Raw genomic sequence first — 21,316 nt, 5'->3', positions numbered from 1 at the left:
TCTGGGTGCCTAGCCCCCCTCCTGTCCCCCAGATTTAAATGACCCCACACAATGAGGCTGGGGGTGTAGCAGAGGCTTTATTGGTCTAGTTCAGGATCACCTGTCCCCAGCTGCCTGGGGAGGAGCTTGCAGTGGGAGAAGGCACTTGAGGTGGGGGAGGGCCAGCTGCAGACCTCAGCCAAGCTGGTCCTCATACTGCTTTCGGAAACAGTCTCCAGCAGGGAAGAAGTCCCAGCACCTCTCCTGGTACATCTTCCAGACATACGACTCCTAGGGTTGAGAGGATAAGGGTCTCTTGGTCACATCTTCGCATGCCTCAAAGGATTCTCTGCTGCCTGCTGATCGTCCTCTCTGAAGACTAGTTTGCTGGGTACACGAGGGTGTAACTAGAGAACAGCCTGCCGGAATAGCTTGAGCCATGTCCCCTACTGGTCCCTCATTAGCACCTCTTACCTGACCGGTGTGCTCTGTCTCATCCTTATTTATCAAATACATCAGGAAAAACCTGAGGGACAGAGAACCACAGGAGGAAGGTGAGACCCACACTTGATATTGAGGTTGAGTTTTATTTTCTGGTGTTAAAGATGAAACCCAGAGCTCAGTACATGCTAGGTAGAAATTCTACCACTGAGCCACACCCCCAACCCCTCATTGGGGGATTGTAGGGAGGGGCTCTACCGCTGAGCCACGCCCCCAGCCCCTCATTGGGGGATTCTAGGCAGCGGCTCTACCACTGAGCCACACCCCAGCCCCTCATTTGGCGATTCTAGGCAGGGGCTCTACCACTGAGCCACGGCCCCTCACTGGGGGATTCTAGGCAGGGCTCTACCACTGAGCCACACCCCCAGCCCACCACTGGGGGATTCTAGGCAGGGGCTCTACCACTGAGCCACGCCCCCAGCCCACCACTGGGGGATTCTAGGCAGGGGCTCTACCACCGAGCTATGCGGTTCATTTCTTCTGAAATGAACAATGCCCCCAGCTTCTCACTGGGGGGTTCATTTATCACTGAGCCACAGTGATGCTTACTTCCTGACTCTAAAATCCCACCCACAGGGATACCCACATCCCTTTCTGTAACTGGCCCAGGCTCAGTAGCCCTGGCTAGCCGCAGGCTTACTCCCACCCTCTGACCACCCATCACTTCCCGTACTCACATGTAATTGGCTAGGTTGTGCTCTTCCAGAGTGTGGGTCTCAAACCCATGTGGGGTCGTGTCGAAGTAGTCACTGCCTATCCCACAGATGAAGCACTTGGTCTGAGGACAGTGAATGATGTGTCAGAGTCAAGGCTCCATGACACCCAGTACCTCTGGGTCTCGCCTTGCTCCCATGCGGTTCCTAACCTCACCACACTTCCCAAGCAGAACAGAAGCAGCTGTCTATTGAGTACTTGCCTTAATCTTCCGGGCTCTGAAGTTAGTACCAGTAATATCCCCAATTAGTTTGTCCCTATGTATCCCATAATTCCTTAGATCCACTCTTGGACATGACGCACCTCCATGTCTTCCTTCACTTGCTCTTGTTGGTCTCGGAGCTCCCCGAAAGCATCAATAATCAGACCTGGGGTGGCAAGACATAGGTCAAAACCCAGGTATGCCGAGTACCTGTGGGCCTTGCTTTCCTTCCGTGGGTTTCTTACTTTTACCGCAGCACTTCCCAAGCAGAATAGAAGCAGGCATTGAGTACTTAGTATCCACAGACAGAGTACTTCTTAGTATCCACAGACAGAGTACTTAGTATCCAAGACACTTCAAAGCAAGTACAGCTTAATCTTTCTGGCAGTCTCTGAGGTTAGTACCAGTAACACCCTAATTATTTTTTCCCTATGTAGCTTTGGCTGGTCTGGAACAGAGACCAGGTTAGCCTTAAGCTTCTGGAAGGCCCTTGGCTTCAGCTTCCCAAGTGCATGTGTCACTGTGCCCATTTTTTTTGGTCGTTGTTGTTTGTTTGTTTGTTTGTTTTTATGTTTCAAGACAGGGTTTCTTTGTGTAGCCTGACCATCCTAGAACTCACTCTTGCACACCAGGCTGGCCTCAAACTCAGAGAACCACCGGCCTCTGCCTCTGCCTCTGCCTCTGCCTCTGCCTCTGCCTCTGCCTCTGCCTCTGCCTCTGCCTCTGCCTCTGCCTCTGCCTCTGCCTCTGCCTCTGCCTCTGCCTCTGCCTCTGCCTCTGCCTCTGCCTCTGCCTCCTGAGTGCTGGGATTAAAGGTGTGGGCCTCCACTGCCCAGCCTTGTGCCTTGTTTCAACACCTCCATTTTTCAGATGGAAAACTGAAGCCCAGAGAGACCACCTGCCCAAGGTCTCACAGTAAGGAGAGGCTAAGCCAGGGAGCTAGGCAGACTCTGGGCACTATGCACCCCTCCCACCACACACCCAGCCAGCACTGACCCTGGATGATAGCCAGTAGGATGACAATGACGAAGAAGAAAAAGGTGATGTCGAAGACGACCCGGTACAGTTCATATTCATCACCAGCTGGGTCCTCGATCTCGTCCCCGATGCCACCACCGGCCCGGACGCCCACATACATGTGGAACAGGTAGCACTGGGGAGGAGAGGTGGGTCACTCAGTCAACAGCCACAACACCTACCAGAAGCCTGGACTAGGTGGGCCTGGAGACAAAGCAGTGATGGAGAGCCCTGGGCCCTGCCTCTCACAGCTGGGGGAGTGTCACGGCTGTCACAGGAAGGCATGGGCTGGTGACAGTTCAGATCATCAACTGAACAGGATCTGGACTCCACTAGGAGACACACTCCCAGGCACGTCCATGAGGAAGTTTCTAGATCGGGTTATTGAGATGGGAAAACTGGGCCCCAGTGTGGGCTTGGGGTCCCAGAATGAATAAAAAAGGAAAAGTAACTGTAAGGTTTTCCACCTGTGCCCCAGTTCCCAAAATAATAACAATTCTGAGACTTAGCTGTGAACGAATGCCTAGGCCATATCTCGTGCCTGCTCCCTGTCTAGCTCATAGCTTATTTAACCCGTTTACTCTATTCTGAGTACCACATGGCTGGTTCCCTCTCCTTGGTTTCAAGCGTCTGTCTCCTCAGAGTTCCAGGAGAATCTCCTCCTGTACCTGATGCTATCCCAGAGTTCCTCTCCCCCTGCTGGAACTCCCACCTCTTACTTCCTGCTTCAGCTAATAGGTCATCGGCTCTTTATTGACAGATGGTGTTCCCACACAGTACACAAGAGATTCTCTCTACAAAGGCACCCCTCTCACTCTGCTTCCTGATCAGGGATTCCGAGTGACCACCATCTCATGCTCTTGCCACCATGACGGACTATATTCTAGATTAGGGTCAGAACAATCCCTGTCTTCCTGTTGCCTCTGTTGGGCACACTGGGCAGAACTAACACAAGGGTCAGAGCTGGAGGTGGGCCCCAGTTGCACCAGGTAGTCTGGTATGCACCAGGCCCTGGATGTGATCCCAGCATCACCTGAAACAGGAAGGTGGCCCTTGGCGGTCATCTCAGGTAGAGGTGGGAGGGTCAGAAGTCAGGGTCACCCTTGGCTACACTGAGAATTGGAAGGCCCAGAAAGTTAGCGTGAGGTGACAGGGACTGGGGTCAGGCTGGGACAGGGAGGAACACTGTCATCACTGTGAGCAGGAGAAAGTGCAGGAACCCTCACAAGCTCCAGACTGCATCTGGCCTAGCCTCATAGCAGCAACCAGAATGGCTTCATGCAGGAGGGGGAAGTCTCTACGCTGGAATCCAAGGGAGGTGCTACGAGAACAGATGATGGGAGAGAGTGTTCCAGGCAATGCCACCAACGGGGAGCAGAGGATACATCTGGGGGGCTGAGTATGTGGTAGGGCCCTGGGCTCCCTGTATCACACATATACCAAAGTTATTTTATTTTGAGAGGTAGGAGGCTGGAGAGTCGGATCCGGTGTTAAGAATACTGGCTGCTCTACCAAAGGACCCAGGTTCAATTCCCAGACCCCATGTGATTATAACTGTCTGTTGCTCAGACATACATGTAAGCAAAACACTGTGTATGTTGAGAGAGAGAGAGAGAGAGAGAGAGAGAGAGAGAGAGAGAGAGAGAGAGAGAGAGAGAGAGAGTGGGTTTTTTTTTTTTTTTTCTTGCTTTCATGAGGAACTGAAATTAAGTTTGGTGGGGCTGCAGAAAGAAGCTATGTAAAAAAAGACAGGGAGGGAGATGAGGCAGGGACCAGTTATGTGGTTTATGCAGCCCTGGGGCCCAGTGGTCAAAGAGGGCTTCCTGTAGGAGGCAGCATTTAATTTGAAAGGTAAAATGTCAGGCGAAGGGGTGTGGCTGTTAAGCCTGGTACAGGGCAGAGAAAGGTCAACGCAGAGGACCAGAAGTGGAAGGAAACATGTGGTCCTAGAGGAACTGAAAAAGGACCAGGATGCCAAAAATCAGAAGCAATAAGGACTGTGATTAGACTCAGGTAGGGCCAGATCTTCTCTGTTTTTTGGTTTTGTTTTATTTTGTTGGGGGTGAGGGTGGAGGGTAGTTCCAAGCCAGGGTTTCTCTGTGGAGCCCTGGCTGTCATGGAACTCAGGCTGGCTTGGAACTCTGAGATCCATTTGCCTTCCTCTGCCTCCCCAAGAGCTGAGATTAAAGGTGTGGGCCACCACCATTCCTTTTGGGTCTTCCTGTGATAGCTCTGTGAAGTCCCAGGTGGCCTGGCCAGAGGGAGTAGGCCACTTGTTTGCTCCAAGTCACCCAGCTCAGGGACTACAGAAAGCTCCTTGCCTTTCCAACAGTAAGGCTTATGGCTGCTGTGGATGATCCTGCTAGGTCACAGCTCCGCCACTGGGCTACAGCCACATAACCAACAATCTGAGGGCGCTTTGGTTTTGAGACAATGTCTCACTGTGTAGCCCTGACTGGTGAGGAACTCACAGAGATCCACTTGCCTCTGCCTCCTGAGTGCTGGGTTTAATGCATACGCCACCACACCCAGCTTCTTCTCTCTCTCTCTCTCTCTCTCTCTCTCTCTCTCTCTCTCTCTCTTGCACTTTCTTAAGTAGTAATGGATGGGGGAGGGCTCAGCCCATTGTGGATGGGGCCACCTGTGGGCTGGTGGTCCTTGGTTCCATAAGAGCGCAGGTTGAGCAAGCCATGAGGAGCAAGCCAGTAAGCAGCACCCCTCCGTGCACCAGCACCTTCTGCACCAGCTCTTGCCTCCAGGTTCCTGCCCTGCTTGAGTCGTGGCCCTCAATGTTTTGGGGAATAAGCTTTGTTAGACGGAACTGTGAAACAAACCCTTTCCTCCTCAAGCTGCTTTTGGTCATACTGTTTCATCACAGCAACAGTAACCCTAAGGAACTTGCCAACGGGCATGGGGGAGGGGCTCACCGTCATCATGTCGTCACACTTCATGTCAGGCTCGTCCTCATCTTCGCTCTTGTTGTAGAACTTGCGGAAGAAGTTGAAGGCCACCACCGTATACAAGTAGACCACTACAGCCAGGAGCCCTACTGTCATCACCAGCTGGGGACAGGTGGGCACTCGTCAGCGCTACGCTCCTTCTACACAGGGGCCTCAATCCCCTCTGGATTCTGGAGCCTTTTCCATGCTCCAGCTGCTTGGCTCTCCCTCTCCCAGGATGCTCTAGGCCTATTGTGGTAGGGCACACCTTTAATCCCAATAGTCGGGAGGCAGGGGCAGGTAGATCTCTGTGAGTCCGAGGCCAGCCTGGTCTAAATAGTGAGTTCCAGGACACTCAGGGCTACATAGACTGGAGCATCTGAAATAACCTCCCCACAGAGCACAAGAACAAACCAACGAATGCTCTAACCGTGGCTCAGACCTTTTCGAATTACCATGCCTCTGCCCCTCGGCAAGCCCCTCCCCTCCCAGGGAGGCCCACCACGCCAAGATGCCTCTTTGCCCCACCCCTCAAAGATGACTCCGCCCTCACTTCCTTGTTCCCACAAACACAGCCATCACGCCCACTTCCCAAGGATCTCTTGATCACCACCCCTCTCCCTCTGCCACTCCCAGGTCTCCACGCAGGTCCCTGCCAGGTCCTCTCCACACCTGCTTTCCGTTGTGAGTGACAGATGAAAGGATGGTGCGCAGCGTCTTGACTCCCATGGCGATATCCAAGAGGTGGGCGGCGAAGAAGAAGTTATTGTAGTGGCCCAGGAGGGACATCACCATGTACCAGCCCAGATACAGGAAAGACTGAGTATAAAAGGGTCAGGGTCAGGAAACGTGGAATAACTCTCAGAGCAAGGGCAGGTGCACTCTCTGCCTAGGGGAATATCTATCTACTCCAGAGCAGGAGGGGGCCAGGGAGCAGGTCAGCTACGGAAGACCCACAAAGATGGCAAGGATGTTCCGAGGACAGGGCACTTGGGGCAGGAATCTTTCTGGGGTCCAGGAGTCCTGGGCACATTCCTACTCTAGGGGCTTTGCATGAGCTGTTCCCTCATTCAGACTGCTGCAACCCTCTCCTTCCACAGCCCCCCTCACGTTGTCTGTGAAGATGACTCCAAACTTCCAGATCTGGTATTTGACATCGATGGACATGATCCTATGGGAACAGGAAGGGAGACAGGCAGATGCCTGGGTGTCAAGGCACTAGCCGTGTCCCCTGGCCTGCCTCTGGCAGAGGTGGCCCTCTCACCATGTCAGCAGGCCCGGTGGAGGGTCAGGTTTGCGCTCATTGTGGGCTGTGATCTCCAGAGAGGCCAGATCCATGCCCAGCAGCTCTGCAATCCGCTCCCGCCCGAAGATGTCCCCGTGTTTGTCCAGAACCTGCAGGAGAGAGTGCCAGGCTGGAGTCGGGGAAGGAGACATTGCCTGTATAGCGTTTCTAGGGACACACAATTTTACATGAGAAATAGAGGGGGCATTTTGCCTGATTTCTTCAGATAAGGTCTAACATCTGGCAGATGCGGTAACCAAATTAATGAGGAAACTATTGTTTGGAGAGGCAGAATGAGGCTGTGTAACTGGGCCCCCTGTCCTCTACAGCAACTTGGTGTTCCTCTCCGTTCACTTACCATTCCAGCCACAGTGACCTTCTGGTCACTCTGAGGGCCACTCCAGACCCCTCTAACAGAACATCAACCTTTCCTGGCCAGCACACACACTTTCCTGCACTTCCACACTGATACTCAGAGTTTTTATGCTTTTTTTTTTTTTTTGAACCTGGATTCACTCTATAGACTGAGTTGGCCTCAGATTCATTGAGATCTATTGTTATCTGCCTTCCAAGTGCTGGGATAAAAGACACAATGCCACAACACTTGGCCATTTAGCTATTTTAATGGTTTACATATGTGTTGCTCTGTGTGTGCAGTGCCCATAGAGGCTGTAAGAGGGCATCTCATACACCAGAGCTAGGGTTACAGGTGGTTGTGAACCACCATGTGGGTTCTCTGGAAAGAGCAGCCAGCGCTCTTAGCCGCTGGGCCATTACAGCAGCCTTTGTTACATTTCAAAGATGTATTGCCAAGTTCTCGATTGAGTTTCCTTCTTTCAAGATTTATTATTTATTTAGTTACATGTGTGCTTGCCTGTGTGCTTGTATGCACCAGGGGTCGGTGCCCATCACATCCAGAAAGCATATCAGAGCCCCTGGATCTGGGTTCTGGAAGAGCAGAAAGCCCTCTTGACTACTAAGCCATGTAGGGACAGTTTTGGAGCTTTGATTTCTTTTAAAAACACAGAAATATTATGGGAACGTGTTTTTGTGTTAATCCCAGGTGTGGGGCTGCTTCAGACTGTCCAGGGCAGCTGACCATGATTTACTCGTGCTCTAGCAGAGGCGTGATTTTGCCAGCTGCAGAGTTTCTACTCCTCCATCCATCCATCCATCCATCCATCCATCCATCCATCCATCCATCCATCCATCCATCCATCCATCCATCCATCCATCCATCCATCCATCCATCCATCCATCCACCCATCCATCCACCCATCCACCCATCCATCCACCCACCCATCCATCCATCCACCCATCCACCCACCCATCCATCCACCCACCCACCCATCCATCCATCCACCCATCCACCCACCCACCCATCCACCCATCCATCCATCCATCCATCCATCCATCCATCCATCCATCCATCCATCCACCCACCCACTCACTCTACCAACCAAGCAACATCTTCAGATCCTCTAAGAGACATTTAGAGACAGGTTTGCTCTGTGTAGACCTGGCTGGCCTGGAGTTCACACTGTAAACCAGGCTGTCCCCAAACTCTGATATCTGCCTGCCTCTGCCCCCCAAGTGCTGGGATAAAAGGCACGCACCACCACGCTTGACTAAGAGACAGTTCTTAACTGCCCTTACCACATCACCGCTCATCTCCTCTCACATACGCCTACAGACTGAGTCCTTACCCTGGGCCCTTTACAGGCGTCTCTTTTAAGAAGAAACTATGATCACTGTGCCCATGTTCCCCAGGGGAAACTCTTCCGAGGAACACTGCCCCTCGCTCAGGGTCCCATACAAAATAAACACTTGGCAAGGCCAGGGGTGGTCTACTGGCAGCAGGGGACTCAGCCTAGGAGCCCTCCCCTCCACACTCGGTCCTCTCACCTTCCGCTTGACAAACTTGTCCCAGTAGTTGCTGGGGAAAGACCTGTCAAGAGAGAAGTGTGGGGAGGTTAGGGCAGTGTGGTTGTTTGAATGAGGGTGACACCGAGGCTCATGTATTTGCATGCTCAGTCCTGGAGCTGTCAGGGAAGGATTAAGAGGTATAGCCTTATCGGAGGAGGTGCCACACTTTGAGGTTTCCAGAGCCCACACCAGGCTTAGTCTTTCTCTGTCTCTGTCTGTCTGTCTGTCTGTCTGTCTGTCTCTACTCAAGATGCAGCTCTCAGCTACTTCTCCAATATCATGCCTGTCTGTGTGCCGCCATGCTCCCCACCATGATAACAAACTAATCCTCTGAAACTGTAAGCAGACTCCCAATTAAATGCTTTCTTTTATAAGAACTGCCGTGATGGCGTCTCATCACAGCGACAGAACGGTGACTAAGACATGTGGGAAGGATCAGAGGCCAGGGGCCAGGCCAGTACAGGATCACTTTAACCCCTGCACTCAAATTATCCTCCTGCCTTGAGCTCACAGGTGCTGAAATGCTAGTGTGATCGATCACACCTGGCTCTAGACTCCATTTAACACTAAAAAAAATCACTTATTATTTCAAGTGCAAGGATGTTTTGCCTGCACGTGTGTTGGAGGCCAGAAGGGGGGAGTGTCAGATCTTTTGCAACTGGCGTTACAGGATATCTGTGAGCCCCAACCTCACATATAGGTGCTGAGGATCAAACCCAGGTCCTCTGAAAGAGAACCCCATGCTCTTAACTGGTGAGCCGTCTCTCTAGCCCTCTCCACACTACTTTTTGGGACAGGGTCTCTGGTTGAACCTCAAGGTTACCAATTGGTTAGACTAGTTGGTCAGTGTGGTGGTTTGAATATGCCTGGCTCAGGGAGTGGCACTATTAGGAGGTGTGGCCTTGTTGGAGTGGGTGTGGCTTTGTCGGAGGGAGTGTGTCACTTTTGGGGTGGGCTTTAAGACCCTCGTCCTAGCTGCCCAGAAGTCAGCCTTCTGTTTGCTTTCAGAACAAGATGTAGAACTCAGTTCCTCCAGCACCATGCCTGCCTGAACACTGCCGGGCTCCTACCTTGATGATGACGGACTGAACCTCTGAACCTGTAAGCCAGCCCCGATTCAATGCTGTCCTTTTAAGAGTTGCCTTGGTCACGGTGTCTGTTCACAGCAGCGGAGACCCTAACTGTGAATAGTCAGAAGGCCCCATGGATTCTTCTACCTTTGCCTCCTAGTCTGGGACTCCGTGCACCTGGCAGCCACACCCAGATTTTTATTCTTTGCTGTATCAGGTCCTCACGGTGAGCAGGAAGTAGTTTACTCATAGAATCGTCACACTAGTCCCACACCCCCGAGGAACTTGAATGTGTCCACTGGATGGGGACGATGACCAGGCTTAAAGAGAACAAGCCCAGCCACAGGGGCCTTGCTCTTTGGAAGTCCAGGCCTGGACTGGAGCGGACACCTAGCCCTGCCCCCTCTGCCACCCTGAGCTGGGCACTTACGGTGTGTTGAGCACCAGGCGGTCCCACTGTCCCTTCACGTCATCATCCTCTGGCTGCTCTGTAATGTAGAGACCATCGAACTCCAGCTTCCGGGCCAGCTCCTTCTCCCTCTTAAAGATCACAAGGGGCACCTAGGGATTGGGGGGAGGGGTGACATTAGTTATGTGGGGAGAGAGACTGTGGTCTTTGAAGAAGCCATGGGACCTGCCTGTAGCTGGTGAATGACACCAGAGGAGCTGTCTCAGTCTGCAGGGTAGAAAGATAGAGGTGCAGGCAGAGGCTCGGGGGTGGCTGGGGAGGTGCAGGCAGAGGCTCGGGGGAGGCTGGGGAGGTGCAGGCAGAGGCTGGGGGTGGCTGGGGAGGTGCAGGCAGAGGCTCGGGGGTGGCTGGGGAGGTGCAGGCAGAGGCTGGGGAGGGGGAGGTGCAGGCAGAGGCTCGGGGTGGCTTGGGAGGTGCAGGCAGAGGCTCGGGGTGGCTGGGGAGGCTCGGGGGTGCTGGGGAGGTGCAGGCAGAGGCTCGGGGGTGGCTGGGGAGGTGCAGGCAAAGGTAGGAGGCACTATTAGGGAAAGGGCCAGCTGAGGGCACCCCGGTTTTCTGCTACAGGTGGGGCTCCAGAGGAGGGTGTCAAGTTGGGTCCGTAAGGTACAGAAGACAGAGGCAGGTGGAAGCCATGGAAGGAGGGGTAAGCTGCAGACATTGCATGCAGAACTCTAAACCGAAGAGCTGTGTTAACTCAGAAAAAGCCACAAGATGTACACAAACTTCCAGACCTGCAGAACCCAACAGATGCCTGAGACATGCCTTGGGGGCCATGACAAACCATGGGCATATCTGATATATATCAGAACCCACTCCCCTGTCACATCTGAGACCCCAGAGACAGCCCAGGCAAGGGACAGATCTTTTATTTAGACCAGGCTGGCCTGGAACTTGCAGAGATCTGCCTGGCTCTGCCTCTTGAGTGCTGAGACTGAAGGTGTGTGCCACCATGCCAGCCTTGTCTTCTTTGTTTTATTTTATTTTTAAATATAACCCAGGAGTCCAATTAGTGTTTTTCATAGGCAAATGGGTATGAGCCGTTCCACTGGACCATGGGCCAGCTACCCCAGACCACGCTCCTGAAGAAATGTGTCTTCCCATCAATTGTCAAAGCTACCTGACTAGGGGTGAGGGCTTGTATGTCCATATCCCTCTTGTTTTGGAGACAGGATCTACCTCTGTAGCCCAGGCTAGCCCAGAACTCAATATCCTCCTGCCCCCTGGAATTACAAGCATGCCCTGGTATGGGCCCAGCTTCTCAGAGATCTTTTTATATTAAAAAAAGTCTTTTTAAGTGTGTATATATGTGTCTGTGTGAGTGCATGCTATTATGTGTATGTAGGTGACCACAGAGGTCAGAGGAACACATCAGACCCCCCAACTCCCTGCAGCTGAAGTCAGCCATTTGTAAGCCACTCTGCATGGGTGTTGGGAACCGAACCATGGTCCTCTGCAAGAGGAGCACATGTTCTAAATAACTGAGGCATCTTTCTAGCCCCTTTGCAGAGATCTTTTAAAGAGAGATTTTTTTTTATTAGTTTAAATTATGTGTATGTCTGTGTGCATGTGCACATGGGTGCAGTACTTTTGGAGGCCAGAAGAGGGCATCAGATCCCCTGGAGCTGAAATTACAGGCTGCATGAGCAGCCTGACATGGGTGCTAGGAACTGAACTCTGGTCCTCTCCAATGGCAGAGGCTTAGCCTGTCCACTGGAGTCTGCATTAGCTCCCTTTGCAAAAGCAACCTTGTTGGTTGGCACCTTTGCCAGGATCTCATTGGTTGCTCTATTGGCTACTAATTTTACCCAAGCTAAAGCCTCCTATCCCAACCAAGCATCCTCCATAGCTCCAGGGTTACAGTCACAGGTCATGTCCCACCTTGAGACAGTTGTAGCCAATGATGCAGAGAAAGGCCACCAGGGTATGCAGCAGGCTCAAGCACCTCAGGGCAGGTTCCATGTAGCCGGTGCTCTCCTCCAGGAAGTAGTACACCATGTTCTCATCTTCATCACCCTCTACCTCCTCGCTGGCCCTGGAACCCCATCCAGAGCCATCACCAGACCCTGCCCCTGACATGTCCCCAGCTCCGGAACCTTCTATGTCATCCTCCCCTGGTGGAGAGTCTGAGACCTGAAATGGGGTCAAAGACAAATCAGAAAGGGGACCCTGGTGGCACCTGGCCTGTTATTCCAGAACTCACAAGCAGGGAGCATTTATATGACTTTCTTTTGTTTCCTCGCCCTCCTTCCTTGCTTCTCCCTTTTGAGACTGGGTCTCACTATGTAGCCCTGGCTGACCTGGAACTCACTGTGTAGACCAGGCTAGACCTAAACTCAGGGAGATCTGTCTGTCTCTGTTTTTTGAGTGCTGGGATTAAAGGCGTTCATCACCATCCCCATCAGCATTTCTTTCAACATAGTATCTTGATAGCATAGGCTTGCCTGAGATTTGCTATGTAGCCCAGGCTGGCCTCAAACTAGGTGCTCTTCTGTGACAGCTTCCCAAGTACTGAGGCTACAAATATGTCCCACCACCACACCAGGCCTCAAGGGAACTGTTGCACATTTTATTATTTATTTATTTATTTATTTATTTATTTATTTATTTGTGGGGCTCATGCGGCCCACACTGACCTCAAAATCTCTGTGTAGCCAAGAATGACCTTGAGCTCTTGATCCTCTTGTATCCATCTCACTGCTTGAGATAAAGCCTGACTGTGTAGTAGGCCTGAGACCCCTGTGCTTCTGCCTTCCAAGTGTTAGGATTCAAGGCGTACTACCATCCCTGACCCTGCTTCCCTCTTTTTAAGTTTCAGAAGTCTCAGACGTAAGTGTGATTTTGATCCCATTTTGAGGATCAGGAGACAAAGGCAGAGAGAGAGAAAGCATTTGCTCACCGCCATCTGTCTCTAGCCAGCCTCTGCATTGTTATCTAAGCCCCTGGCAAGAACATGAACCCCACTCTAGCTTCAGGAGGTTCGGCTCCTCGCCCCCTCTCTCTGTTCTGGGAACTGCCCACTTTCTCCTCCACGCACCTCTCCCTAGCTGCTCTGAAACAGCCGCATCCCTGGGTGCTCTGAGGGGACTGGCAGGTGCCAAAGCTGGCAGAGGAACCAGCTCTGTGCCTTGCACTAACTCTTGAATGCACTCAGACACCTGTCCCACATGGGCCCAGCCACTTCCACTCGGCCCCACAGGGCCCCCAAGTCAGCAGCAGCCGTCTGGGCTGAACTCCCCTAAGAAGGCTGAGTCTGGAATGCCATTCCCTCCCTGAAGGGCCTAGGCCACCTGAGTTGTGCTGAGCCTCCCACCTCATAGTTGGATGAGATCTGCCCCCCTGCCCTCCCTGCACCCCCTGCCCCATGGCCTGTTGCCATGGGATAGATCCTCCCACCACCCTGGGCCCTGTTGCCACAGGATAGACACCTTATAAAACAATAAGATAAAGTTGATGGCAAATGCCAGGAAGAGGGCCAGGAATCGCAGCGTGTAGAAGTTCCTCGACAAGTAGTTCTAGAAGGAGAGAGAAGAGAGATCACAGCAGGGCCTCATCTCTGGCCGAATCTCGCTATTTAGCAACCTGATCCTCAAATAGCTCCCCACAACCTCCTACTCCTGGAGTGCTTGCTGGAAACCAAGGCTTCGGCTGAGAATTTCATATGCATGGACGTGCTTGGCTCTCAGTCCAGCCCTAGGTAAGGGTAAGGGCTGCTGCTGTGTCTGTCCTTTACAAGAGGAGAAACTGAGGCTCAGGGAGGTTTTGTTCCTCCTCAAGGCCACAGAGCCAAGGATCTGCAAATGGGTCATTTGAGAGGAGGGATCCTCTAGATGGAATCCGGAACCCTCACAGCAGGCAAGCTTTCTGCTATGGAGCCACGCTCCAATCCCATACCTGGGACTTGAGTCCGGGTAGACTGGAGTCCATATTCCCACCATGCTACACCGTCTGCTATACCGGGAGCAGGGATAGACTTCTTTGCCATGCCGTCTTTTCCTCCCACATCTCCTCTCCCTGTTCCTCCCACAATTCCTCTCAGAACCACCTTCCATTCAACCCGTCTCCCTCCGCCCCAACTCTAGTCAGGACTGGCCTGGGAAAGAGACAGGATGCTGTCTCCCAGACACCCTCCGTGAGGAGATGGGTTCAGACCTCCCAGCTGTGCCTGGGGACAGCTCTGCCCCCTCTTAGAGAGTTCCTCTGTGAGACGAGCTCGTGGAGAGGTGGCTCTCACAAGAAAGCTCAAGTGTGCCCCTGCAGGGTCCTCACCAAGAATTTCACCCTCTGCACTTCCAGTTCACCCCAGAATTCTTCCAGGCCTGCACCTCCAGCTTCCTCCTTCTTTGGAGGGGGTGGAGGAGGTGTCTTCTTGGGGGGCTCTGGAGGCGGCTCAGGGACTTCCTTCTCTCCATTCTCGGTACTGTAGGGCACAGACAAGGTTTGGGCAATTCATTCATTCATTCATTCATTCATTCATAGTCACTCATTTGTGGGTCATCCCACACCAGGCCAGGTCTAGACGGTACTCAGGATGATGAGACAACCATGGGCCTTGGCCACACAAACTCCTATTAAACAGAGGTGAGGGGTTGGGGGATTTAGCTAGTAGTGGCTTGCCTGCTTAAGGCATAAAGGCCCCTAGGTTCGGGCCCCAGTCTCAAAAAAAAGAACCAAAAAAAAAAAAAAAAAAAAAAAAAACAGAGGTGAGTAGTGTGGGTGAGGGCAGGGCTCAGTGGTAGAGCACTTGTCTAGCATGAGCATCTGCCCTGGGTCTTATCCCCAGCACTGAAAAGAAAGCAACATAAAACGTTTCTGGTCTGCAGCAGTAGGGATTAAAGCTGGGCCCTGAGCATGCTGGGCAAATGCTCTACCTCTGAGATGCATCTTTTTCTTTCTGAGATCTCATCTCAGTAAGTTGCCTAGGATGGTCTAGAACTTGCCCCGGTCCAGGGAGGCCTTCAACTTGCTGCTCTTCTGATCATCTGAGACTGCCCCACCCCATCAAAATAGTTTCACGTGTAGGACAAGGGGGAGGTGTTCCAGACAGAAGGAACCACAAGCACGGAGATCTAGAGCTAAAAGGAGCATCCCTCTCTCTGGTGCCTTTGAAGTCTCTCCTGTCCTCATGTATGGACTCCATGATGCTGAGGGTGGAGGGCAGAGGGTGGAGGGCAGAGAGTGACCAGCACAAGTCCAGGAGAAGGGTTGAGGCAGGGTCTGCCCCGCTCCACTCGTAGACACTCACTCAGCTTTCTCCGGTTCAGGCTCTGGCTCCGGCTCCGGCTCTGGCTGCGGCTCCTCCTCTTCTCCGTCCACCTGAGTGGAGGGCACACATAGGCCTCAGCCTCTTGGTGCTCACCAACCTCTTTCTAGCCTGTTACTCCCTGACCTTACTTCTTCCCCCCTGCATAATCAAAGTGTTCTCCTGGATCCCCTCCTCCTTGGAAATCGAGCCTCGGGAGATAAGCCACCTGCCTCACAGAATCAGTCTGAATTCAAAGGGCATTTTGTCTGTTTGTGGTGGGTTCTCCCTATGTAGCCCAGGATGGTTTTGAGCTTCAGACCCTTCTACCTCAGCCTCCCCACTGTGGAATCATAAGCTTCTGTCAGCATCATTGCCCAAAGGATGCTCTGGTCCCTCATGGCTTCTCATCACCTTGACAACCACAGGCAGCAAGTCATGGCACCAAGGTGTGAGGACCTTTCTCTCACATTTACTCCCTACAGCCATGTTTCTCTGAGGGTCGTCCTGGTGTCCTTGGCACTGTCTCTGTGGGTATTTTTAGTCCTGGCCCCTCCCCCCCTCCTTTAATTTGGTCTCTAGGTCTTTGGTCCTCTCCAGCTGCACCCTGCTCCCCAAGTATGTTTCTCTTCCCAACATTTCCAGCTTCTCTTTTTGTTCGACTTTCTTTGAGGGTTTGTCAGGTTGTTCCTCTCTCCATGCCCTGGAGCCTTGCAGGCCTCTCTCACCCCCAGCTTCCTCTTGAGGATGGGCGAGCCCTCTGGCGTTGGGGGCTCCACTGGCGTCGTGTCACCCATATCCCCGAGACCACCGGCTCCTTCTGGCCTGAAGGGGCTCCCATCGGCTACGGCCACCGTCCCGTCAGCACCTCCCGTGCCAGCCTGGTCCGCTGCCGCCTCTTCATCTCCGACGCCTTCAGCTGCATCACCTTCGCCCTCTCCCTCACCCTCGCCCTCCGCATCGCTGCCAGCGCCGCTCGGCTGCTGACCGTGCACCTCGTCGCCGGTGGGGTCCGGCATGCCTGCCAAGAGCTCGGTCACAGTCACCTTCTTGGCGCTGTCTACCAGCCCACCACCGAACAGCGAGCCCCAGAGCAGTCGCAGTGCCCCGGCCGCCGCGCCCGCGCCCTGCACCCCGCGCGGGCCACCATCGCCCAAACAGCGCGGCCACGGCCGTGGCAGCCTCCCGCGCCGTCAGCCGCCGCAGCCTCCGTACGCGTCGCCGCAGGCTCCGGTAGCTCAGACCCCGCAGCGTTCGGCCCGCCGCCGTCGCCAGCCACGTCCACACGCCTGCGGCCGCTGCAGAGCCCGACCCGTCCGGACCCGCTGCGCCCTCCTCAGCCTCCTCAGCGCCCTCATCGTCGTCCTCCTCCGGCTCGCCCTCGGGCTCAGAGATCTGAGCAGCGATCTGCATCTCGAAGATCGTGTCCTCGCAGAAGCTCACGAACAGCTCCATCTTCTCGGACTCGCCGCCCTCGTTCACCACGTCGAAGATGAACTGGCGCTTAGACTCCTTCACCTGCAGAAGAGGAGAGCGGATGGTGGGGTTCATGGTAGCAGGCCCCTTTGAGACTGGGACTTAAGTAGCCCAGGTTAGCCTATAACTACCTTATAGAGGATGGCCTTAAACTCCTGATACCCCTGCCTCCATCTCCTGAGGGCTGGGATCAGAGTTACACAGCACCACCCTCCACAATTTCATTTATCTGTAGGGCTGGAGACATAACTCAGAATTAAGCACGTTGGCTATTCTTCCAGAAGACTCCATTCGGTTCCCAGCACCCATAGAGTGGCTCACAACCATCTGCAACTCCAGTTCCAGGGGTTTCAATGCCCTCCAGACAGACAGACAGACAGACAGACAGACACAGTCTCACACATGCAGGTGGTGAACTCACTAATCTTGAAAAACAATAAAATTATGTGTATGTCTGTGCGAGTGCATGTGAGGGTAGGGGGCCTAGGATTCTGGGAGAGGGCGTGAGACCCCCTATACCTAGAGTTACAACTCAGACCGTGTGAGTCGCCCAATGTGGGCAACCAAACTCGGGTCCTCTGCCAGGGCAGAGCACTCAGACCTGCCAGTGATCGTGATTACTGTCACCATTATTTTTATCACCATCATGATTTTGGATACAGTGTTGCACTGTATGCTACTCACTATATAGACTGGGCTGTCCTCAAACTCGCAGACATTGGCTAACCTCTGCTTCCCAAATGCTAGGATTAAAGGGGTGCACCCCTAAACTCCATAATTTCTTTTACTTAAGGAACCGTGGTCTTGTTATGTTGCCTGCCCAGGCTGGTTCTGAACTTATGGCCTTAAACAAACAATCCTCCCCAGTCAGCCTTCAGAGCACCCAGGCCTACAGGTACATGCCACTGCATACAGCCCAAGGGTTATTAACAGCAGCTCTAAATACAGAGCATGGTCTTGCATGTTTCTCATCCCAGCACTCGGGAGGCTGAGGCAGGAGGATCCCAAGTTCTAGCCTGCCCTGAGCTGTGAAGTGTGTTAGGGCTAGTCTGAGATGCCAACAATGTGTGTTGGCACGCACGCGCGCACACACACAAACCCACACACACACACCTACACACACCCACACACCCACACACCTACACACCTACACACACACACACACACACACACACACACACACACACACACATACACACACACCTCACTCATTTGTAGGCAGTGAACCAAGAATTTACATAGTCCTAACACAGAGCCATCTCACCAGCCCATGGAGCTAGCTTCTTGAAAGCTCAAACTGGGGTTGGGGATTTAGCTCAGTGGTAGGCGCTGCCTAGCAAGAGCAAGGCCCTGGGTTGGTCCCCAGCTCAAAAAAAAAGAAAAAAAAAAAAAAGAAAGCTCAAACTGTTTATGATCTGTGTTACCCTGGAGAGATGGCTCAGTGGTTAAGGACACTGATTGTTTTTCCAGAGATCCTCCGCCCTCCGCCCTCAGCATCATCGAGTCCATACATGAGGACTGAGGAGAGACTTCAAAGGCACCAGAGAGAGGGATGCTCCTTTTAGCTCTAGATCTCCGTGCTTGTGGTTCCTTCTGTCTGGAACACCTCCCCCTTGCCCTACACGTGAAGCTATTTTGATGGGGTGTGATAATCTCAGATGATCAGAAGAGCAGCAAGTTGAAGGCCTCCCTGGACCGGGGCAAGTTCTAGACCATCCTAGGCAACTTACTGAGATGAGATCTCAGAAAGAAAAAGATGCATCTCAGAGGTAGAGCATTTGCCCAGCATGCTCAGGGCCCAGCTTTAATCCCTGAGGAGCAGCGTGAGGGTTGTGGGGTTAAGGAGGCCATGGGTGTGTGAGCCTCGTGGGCTATGAGAGCAGAAGGAGTGTGTGGGTACCTCTGGGGAATGCCAAGCTTGTGTGGGTGCAAATGTATGCAGGAGGACCCCTGAGGTGCCGGGACAGGGGAGGGACTGAGGGCGGAAGTGGGGCTCACACATGAGCTTAGCACCCAGCAGGCATGGAGTCTGCTGGAGCTGTGAGGACCCTCAGGAGTGTGTGAGATGCTTGCAAGCATTGGTGGGTTGGATGAGTGAGGTTGGGGGTTGGACTCAGAAGGCCCAGATTGCACAGGACATGGTTCTGAGGGGCATATTTGACAGTGTGTTAGCATGCATGGCAGGGCACCCTAGAGCCACAGAGGTGTATGGGAGAGTTGGCATGGGCCTACCGGGGCCCAGAGGACAGGCAAGCAGATTGAAGCATGTGTGTAACTGCAGCAGAGGGACAGGTGGCACTGGCCTTCCCAGGGTCAGTTGCAAGTCATGGGGGCACTGCATCAACCATGCGGGCACACCCGTGTTACTGCTTACTGCAGTGCACAAGGGATGCACATGCAAGAGGTGGCCACCGTCGAGCTGGGGTTGTGCAAGATCACAGCCCGAACCACAAAGTGTCTCCGAGAAGGGATGTGGGGTATAGTTCAATTGGTAATTTGCCTAGCTTGCAGGAAGCCCTGCGTTTGATTCCCAGAACCCCCCCAAGCTAACTGTGGTGGGAAACGCCTCGAATCCCAGTACTGAGGGCATGGAGGTAGGGCTCCTGCTTAGCTACAGCGAGTTTAAGGCCAGGCTGGACTATGTAAAACCTTGTCTTCATATATAATACAATGGGGGAGGGGTGTGGGCTTGTCAGAGCCCCGTAAGGCCCGAGGTACAGCCCCATGGAGGTTTTCAGGTACCAAGACTTCACGCACTGACCTGGGGCATCTCCCACTGGGCACGATTGGTTTCTGAGATTTCAAAGTAGATCCGTTCTATGCGACGCGATGCGCCCATGATTTCGATGCGGCCCAGGTAAGGCCGGAAGTACTCCAGGATGCTCTCAGCCAGCTCCAGGAAGTTGCGCAGGCGCGGGTCGTGGGGCACATGCTCTGACAGGTTGGTGAGCAGCACTGCCACGTTGAAGCCAATGTCTCGCGCTGGTTCCTGGAAGCGGTTCGCAAACTCTTCACAATTGATCATCTCATTCTCATCTGCTTCTGAACACGAAAGCAGGAACTGGATCTCTGGGCCAGTGAACTGCTTCTGGCTGTCCATGGCCTATGGGGATGGGCAGGAGAGGGGAGAAAGGGGAGAGAGGGGGGAGAGAGAGAGGGGAGAGATCAGCAACAACTAATTGCAAGGGCTTGCGCTAGGTTGGACATGGGCATGCTGTTTTAATCCCAGCACCTGGGAAGCAGAGGCAGAGATCTCCGAGAGTTCGAGGACAGCCTGGTCTACAGGAGCGTTCCAGGCCAGCTTGGTCTACATAGAGAATTCCAGGACAGCTAGGATGACATAGTGAGACTTTGTTTCAAAAACAAACACAACAACAACACAATAAAACCCCACAAAACAAGACAAAAGGCTCGGTTGGTAGGGTGTTTGCCTCAGATGAGTGAGGGGTCTCTAGGGCTGTACAAACAGATGTGGAAATCCATGCCTGTGACCCTAGAACATAAATGTAAAAGGCCGCCATGCTCTTGGTGAAATAATGGTATTTGTTTTTGTTTTTATTGTTGGTGGTGTTTTTTCTCTGTGTAGCCCTGGCTGCCCTGGAACTTGCTTTGTAGAGCGGGTTAGCCTCAGACTCATAGAAATCTGCCTGTCTCTGCCTCTTAGGTTCTGGGATTAAAGGCATGCACCACACCCAGCTAATAATGGTGGTTTTTAAAAAAAAATTTTTTTATTCTGTTTGTTTAAGACGGGGTCTATGTAGCCCTAGCTGTCTGGGAACCCATAATTGTAGACCAGGCTGGCATCTAACTCTATAGAGATCCTCCTGCCTCTGATGGGATCAAAAGCATTTGCCACAATGTTAGCTTCTTGTTGTTGCTTGTTATCTTTTGTCTTGTCTCCTTTTATTTTGCTTGTTTTTTAAGACAAAGTGTCATGTAGCCCAGGCTGGCCTGAAACTCACCACATTGCCAAAGCTGACCTTAAATTCCAATTCCCTTGCCTTGGCCTTCTGAGCGTTGGGATTACATGCAAACACCACCACGTCCACTTTATGCAATTCTGGGAACCAAACCCAGGGCAAAAACAAAAATAAATAAATAAATAAAAAACCCCAAAAAACGGAATTTCAAGAGGCAATTCAGTTCTGAATTTAGGGAGGCAACTGTTCTCAGCCTTCTGTTTTATATTGAAAGACGCTGGTCGGTCATATTTTACTGGGTGAACTTCCAGATCGACTTACAGATGGGCTGCAGAGTGCTCTGGGGTAGAAACAGAAGCGAAATTTCCTGGCTCCGGGCTGTCCTTTGCGAAAAGCCAAGAGCTTTGCAAAATGTTTTCTAAATGAGTAACAGGCTTTGCAAATCATGAAAGGCTCTAAAACCACAGAGCAGGGAGACTCAGTCACACAGGAACTTCTCATCATGTACCCTGCCGCATCCCCGCCTCATGAGGAGTGGCACCTGCCTCACACAGGGCCCGGGGAGCATCACACACATGG

At 52.8% G+C, this 21,316-nt stretch overlaps 1 protein-coding gene across 1 annotated transcript in view; it reads right to left on the bottom strand.

Annotated features, from left to right (window-relative positions):
• Nucleotides 1–58: 58 nt before the first annotated feature.
• Nucleotides 59–21,316, bottom strand: part of Ryr1 (ryanodine receptor 1) — a 128,392-nt gene continuing 107,134 nt past the window's right edge. The window contains 19 exon segments of the mRNA XM_032894022.1: nt 59–270; nt 454–505; nt 1,158–1,258; nt 1,498–1,562; nt 2,393–2,549; nt 5,341–5,475; nt 6,025–6,171; nt 6,463–6,523; nt 6,617–6,747; nt 8,543–8,585; nt 10,064–10,194; nt 11,981–12,232; nt 13,528–13,614; nt 14,369–14,519; nt 15,345–15,415; nt 16,070–16,473; nt 16,476–16,499; nt 16,502–16,859; nt 19,579–19,920. Of these exon segments, the coding sequence (XP_032749913.1) occupies nt 175–270; nt 454–505; nt 1,158–1,258; nt 1,498–1,562; nt 2,393–2,549; nt 5,341–5,475; nt 6,025–6,171; nt 6,463–6,523; nt 6,617–6,747; nt 8,543–8,585; nt 10,064–10,194; nt 11,981–12,232; nt 13,528–13,614; nt 14,369–14,519; nt 15,345–15,415; nt 16,070–16,473; nt 16,476–16,499; nt 16,502–16,859; nt 19,579–19,920 (2,808 nt within the window). The 3' untranslated portion in view covers nt 59–174.

Source organism: Rattus rattus, chromosome 2 (assembly GCF_011064425.1).
Source record: "Rattus rattus isolate New Zealand chromosome 2, Rrattus_CSIRO_v1, whole genome shotgun sequence".
NCBI classification, from domain to species: domain Eukaryota; kingdom Metazoa; phylum Chordata; class Mammalia; order Rodentia; family Muridae; genus Rattus; species Rattus rattus.
The sequence above is the reverse complement of the archived record's forward strand: the minus strand, read 5'-3'. Positions and strand labels throughout refer to the sequence as shown.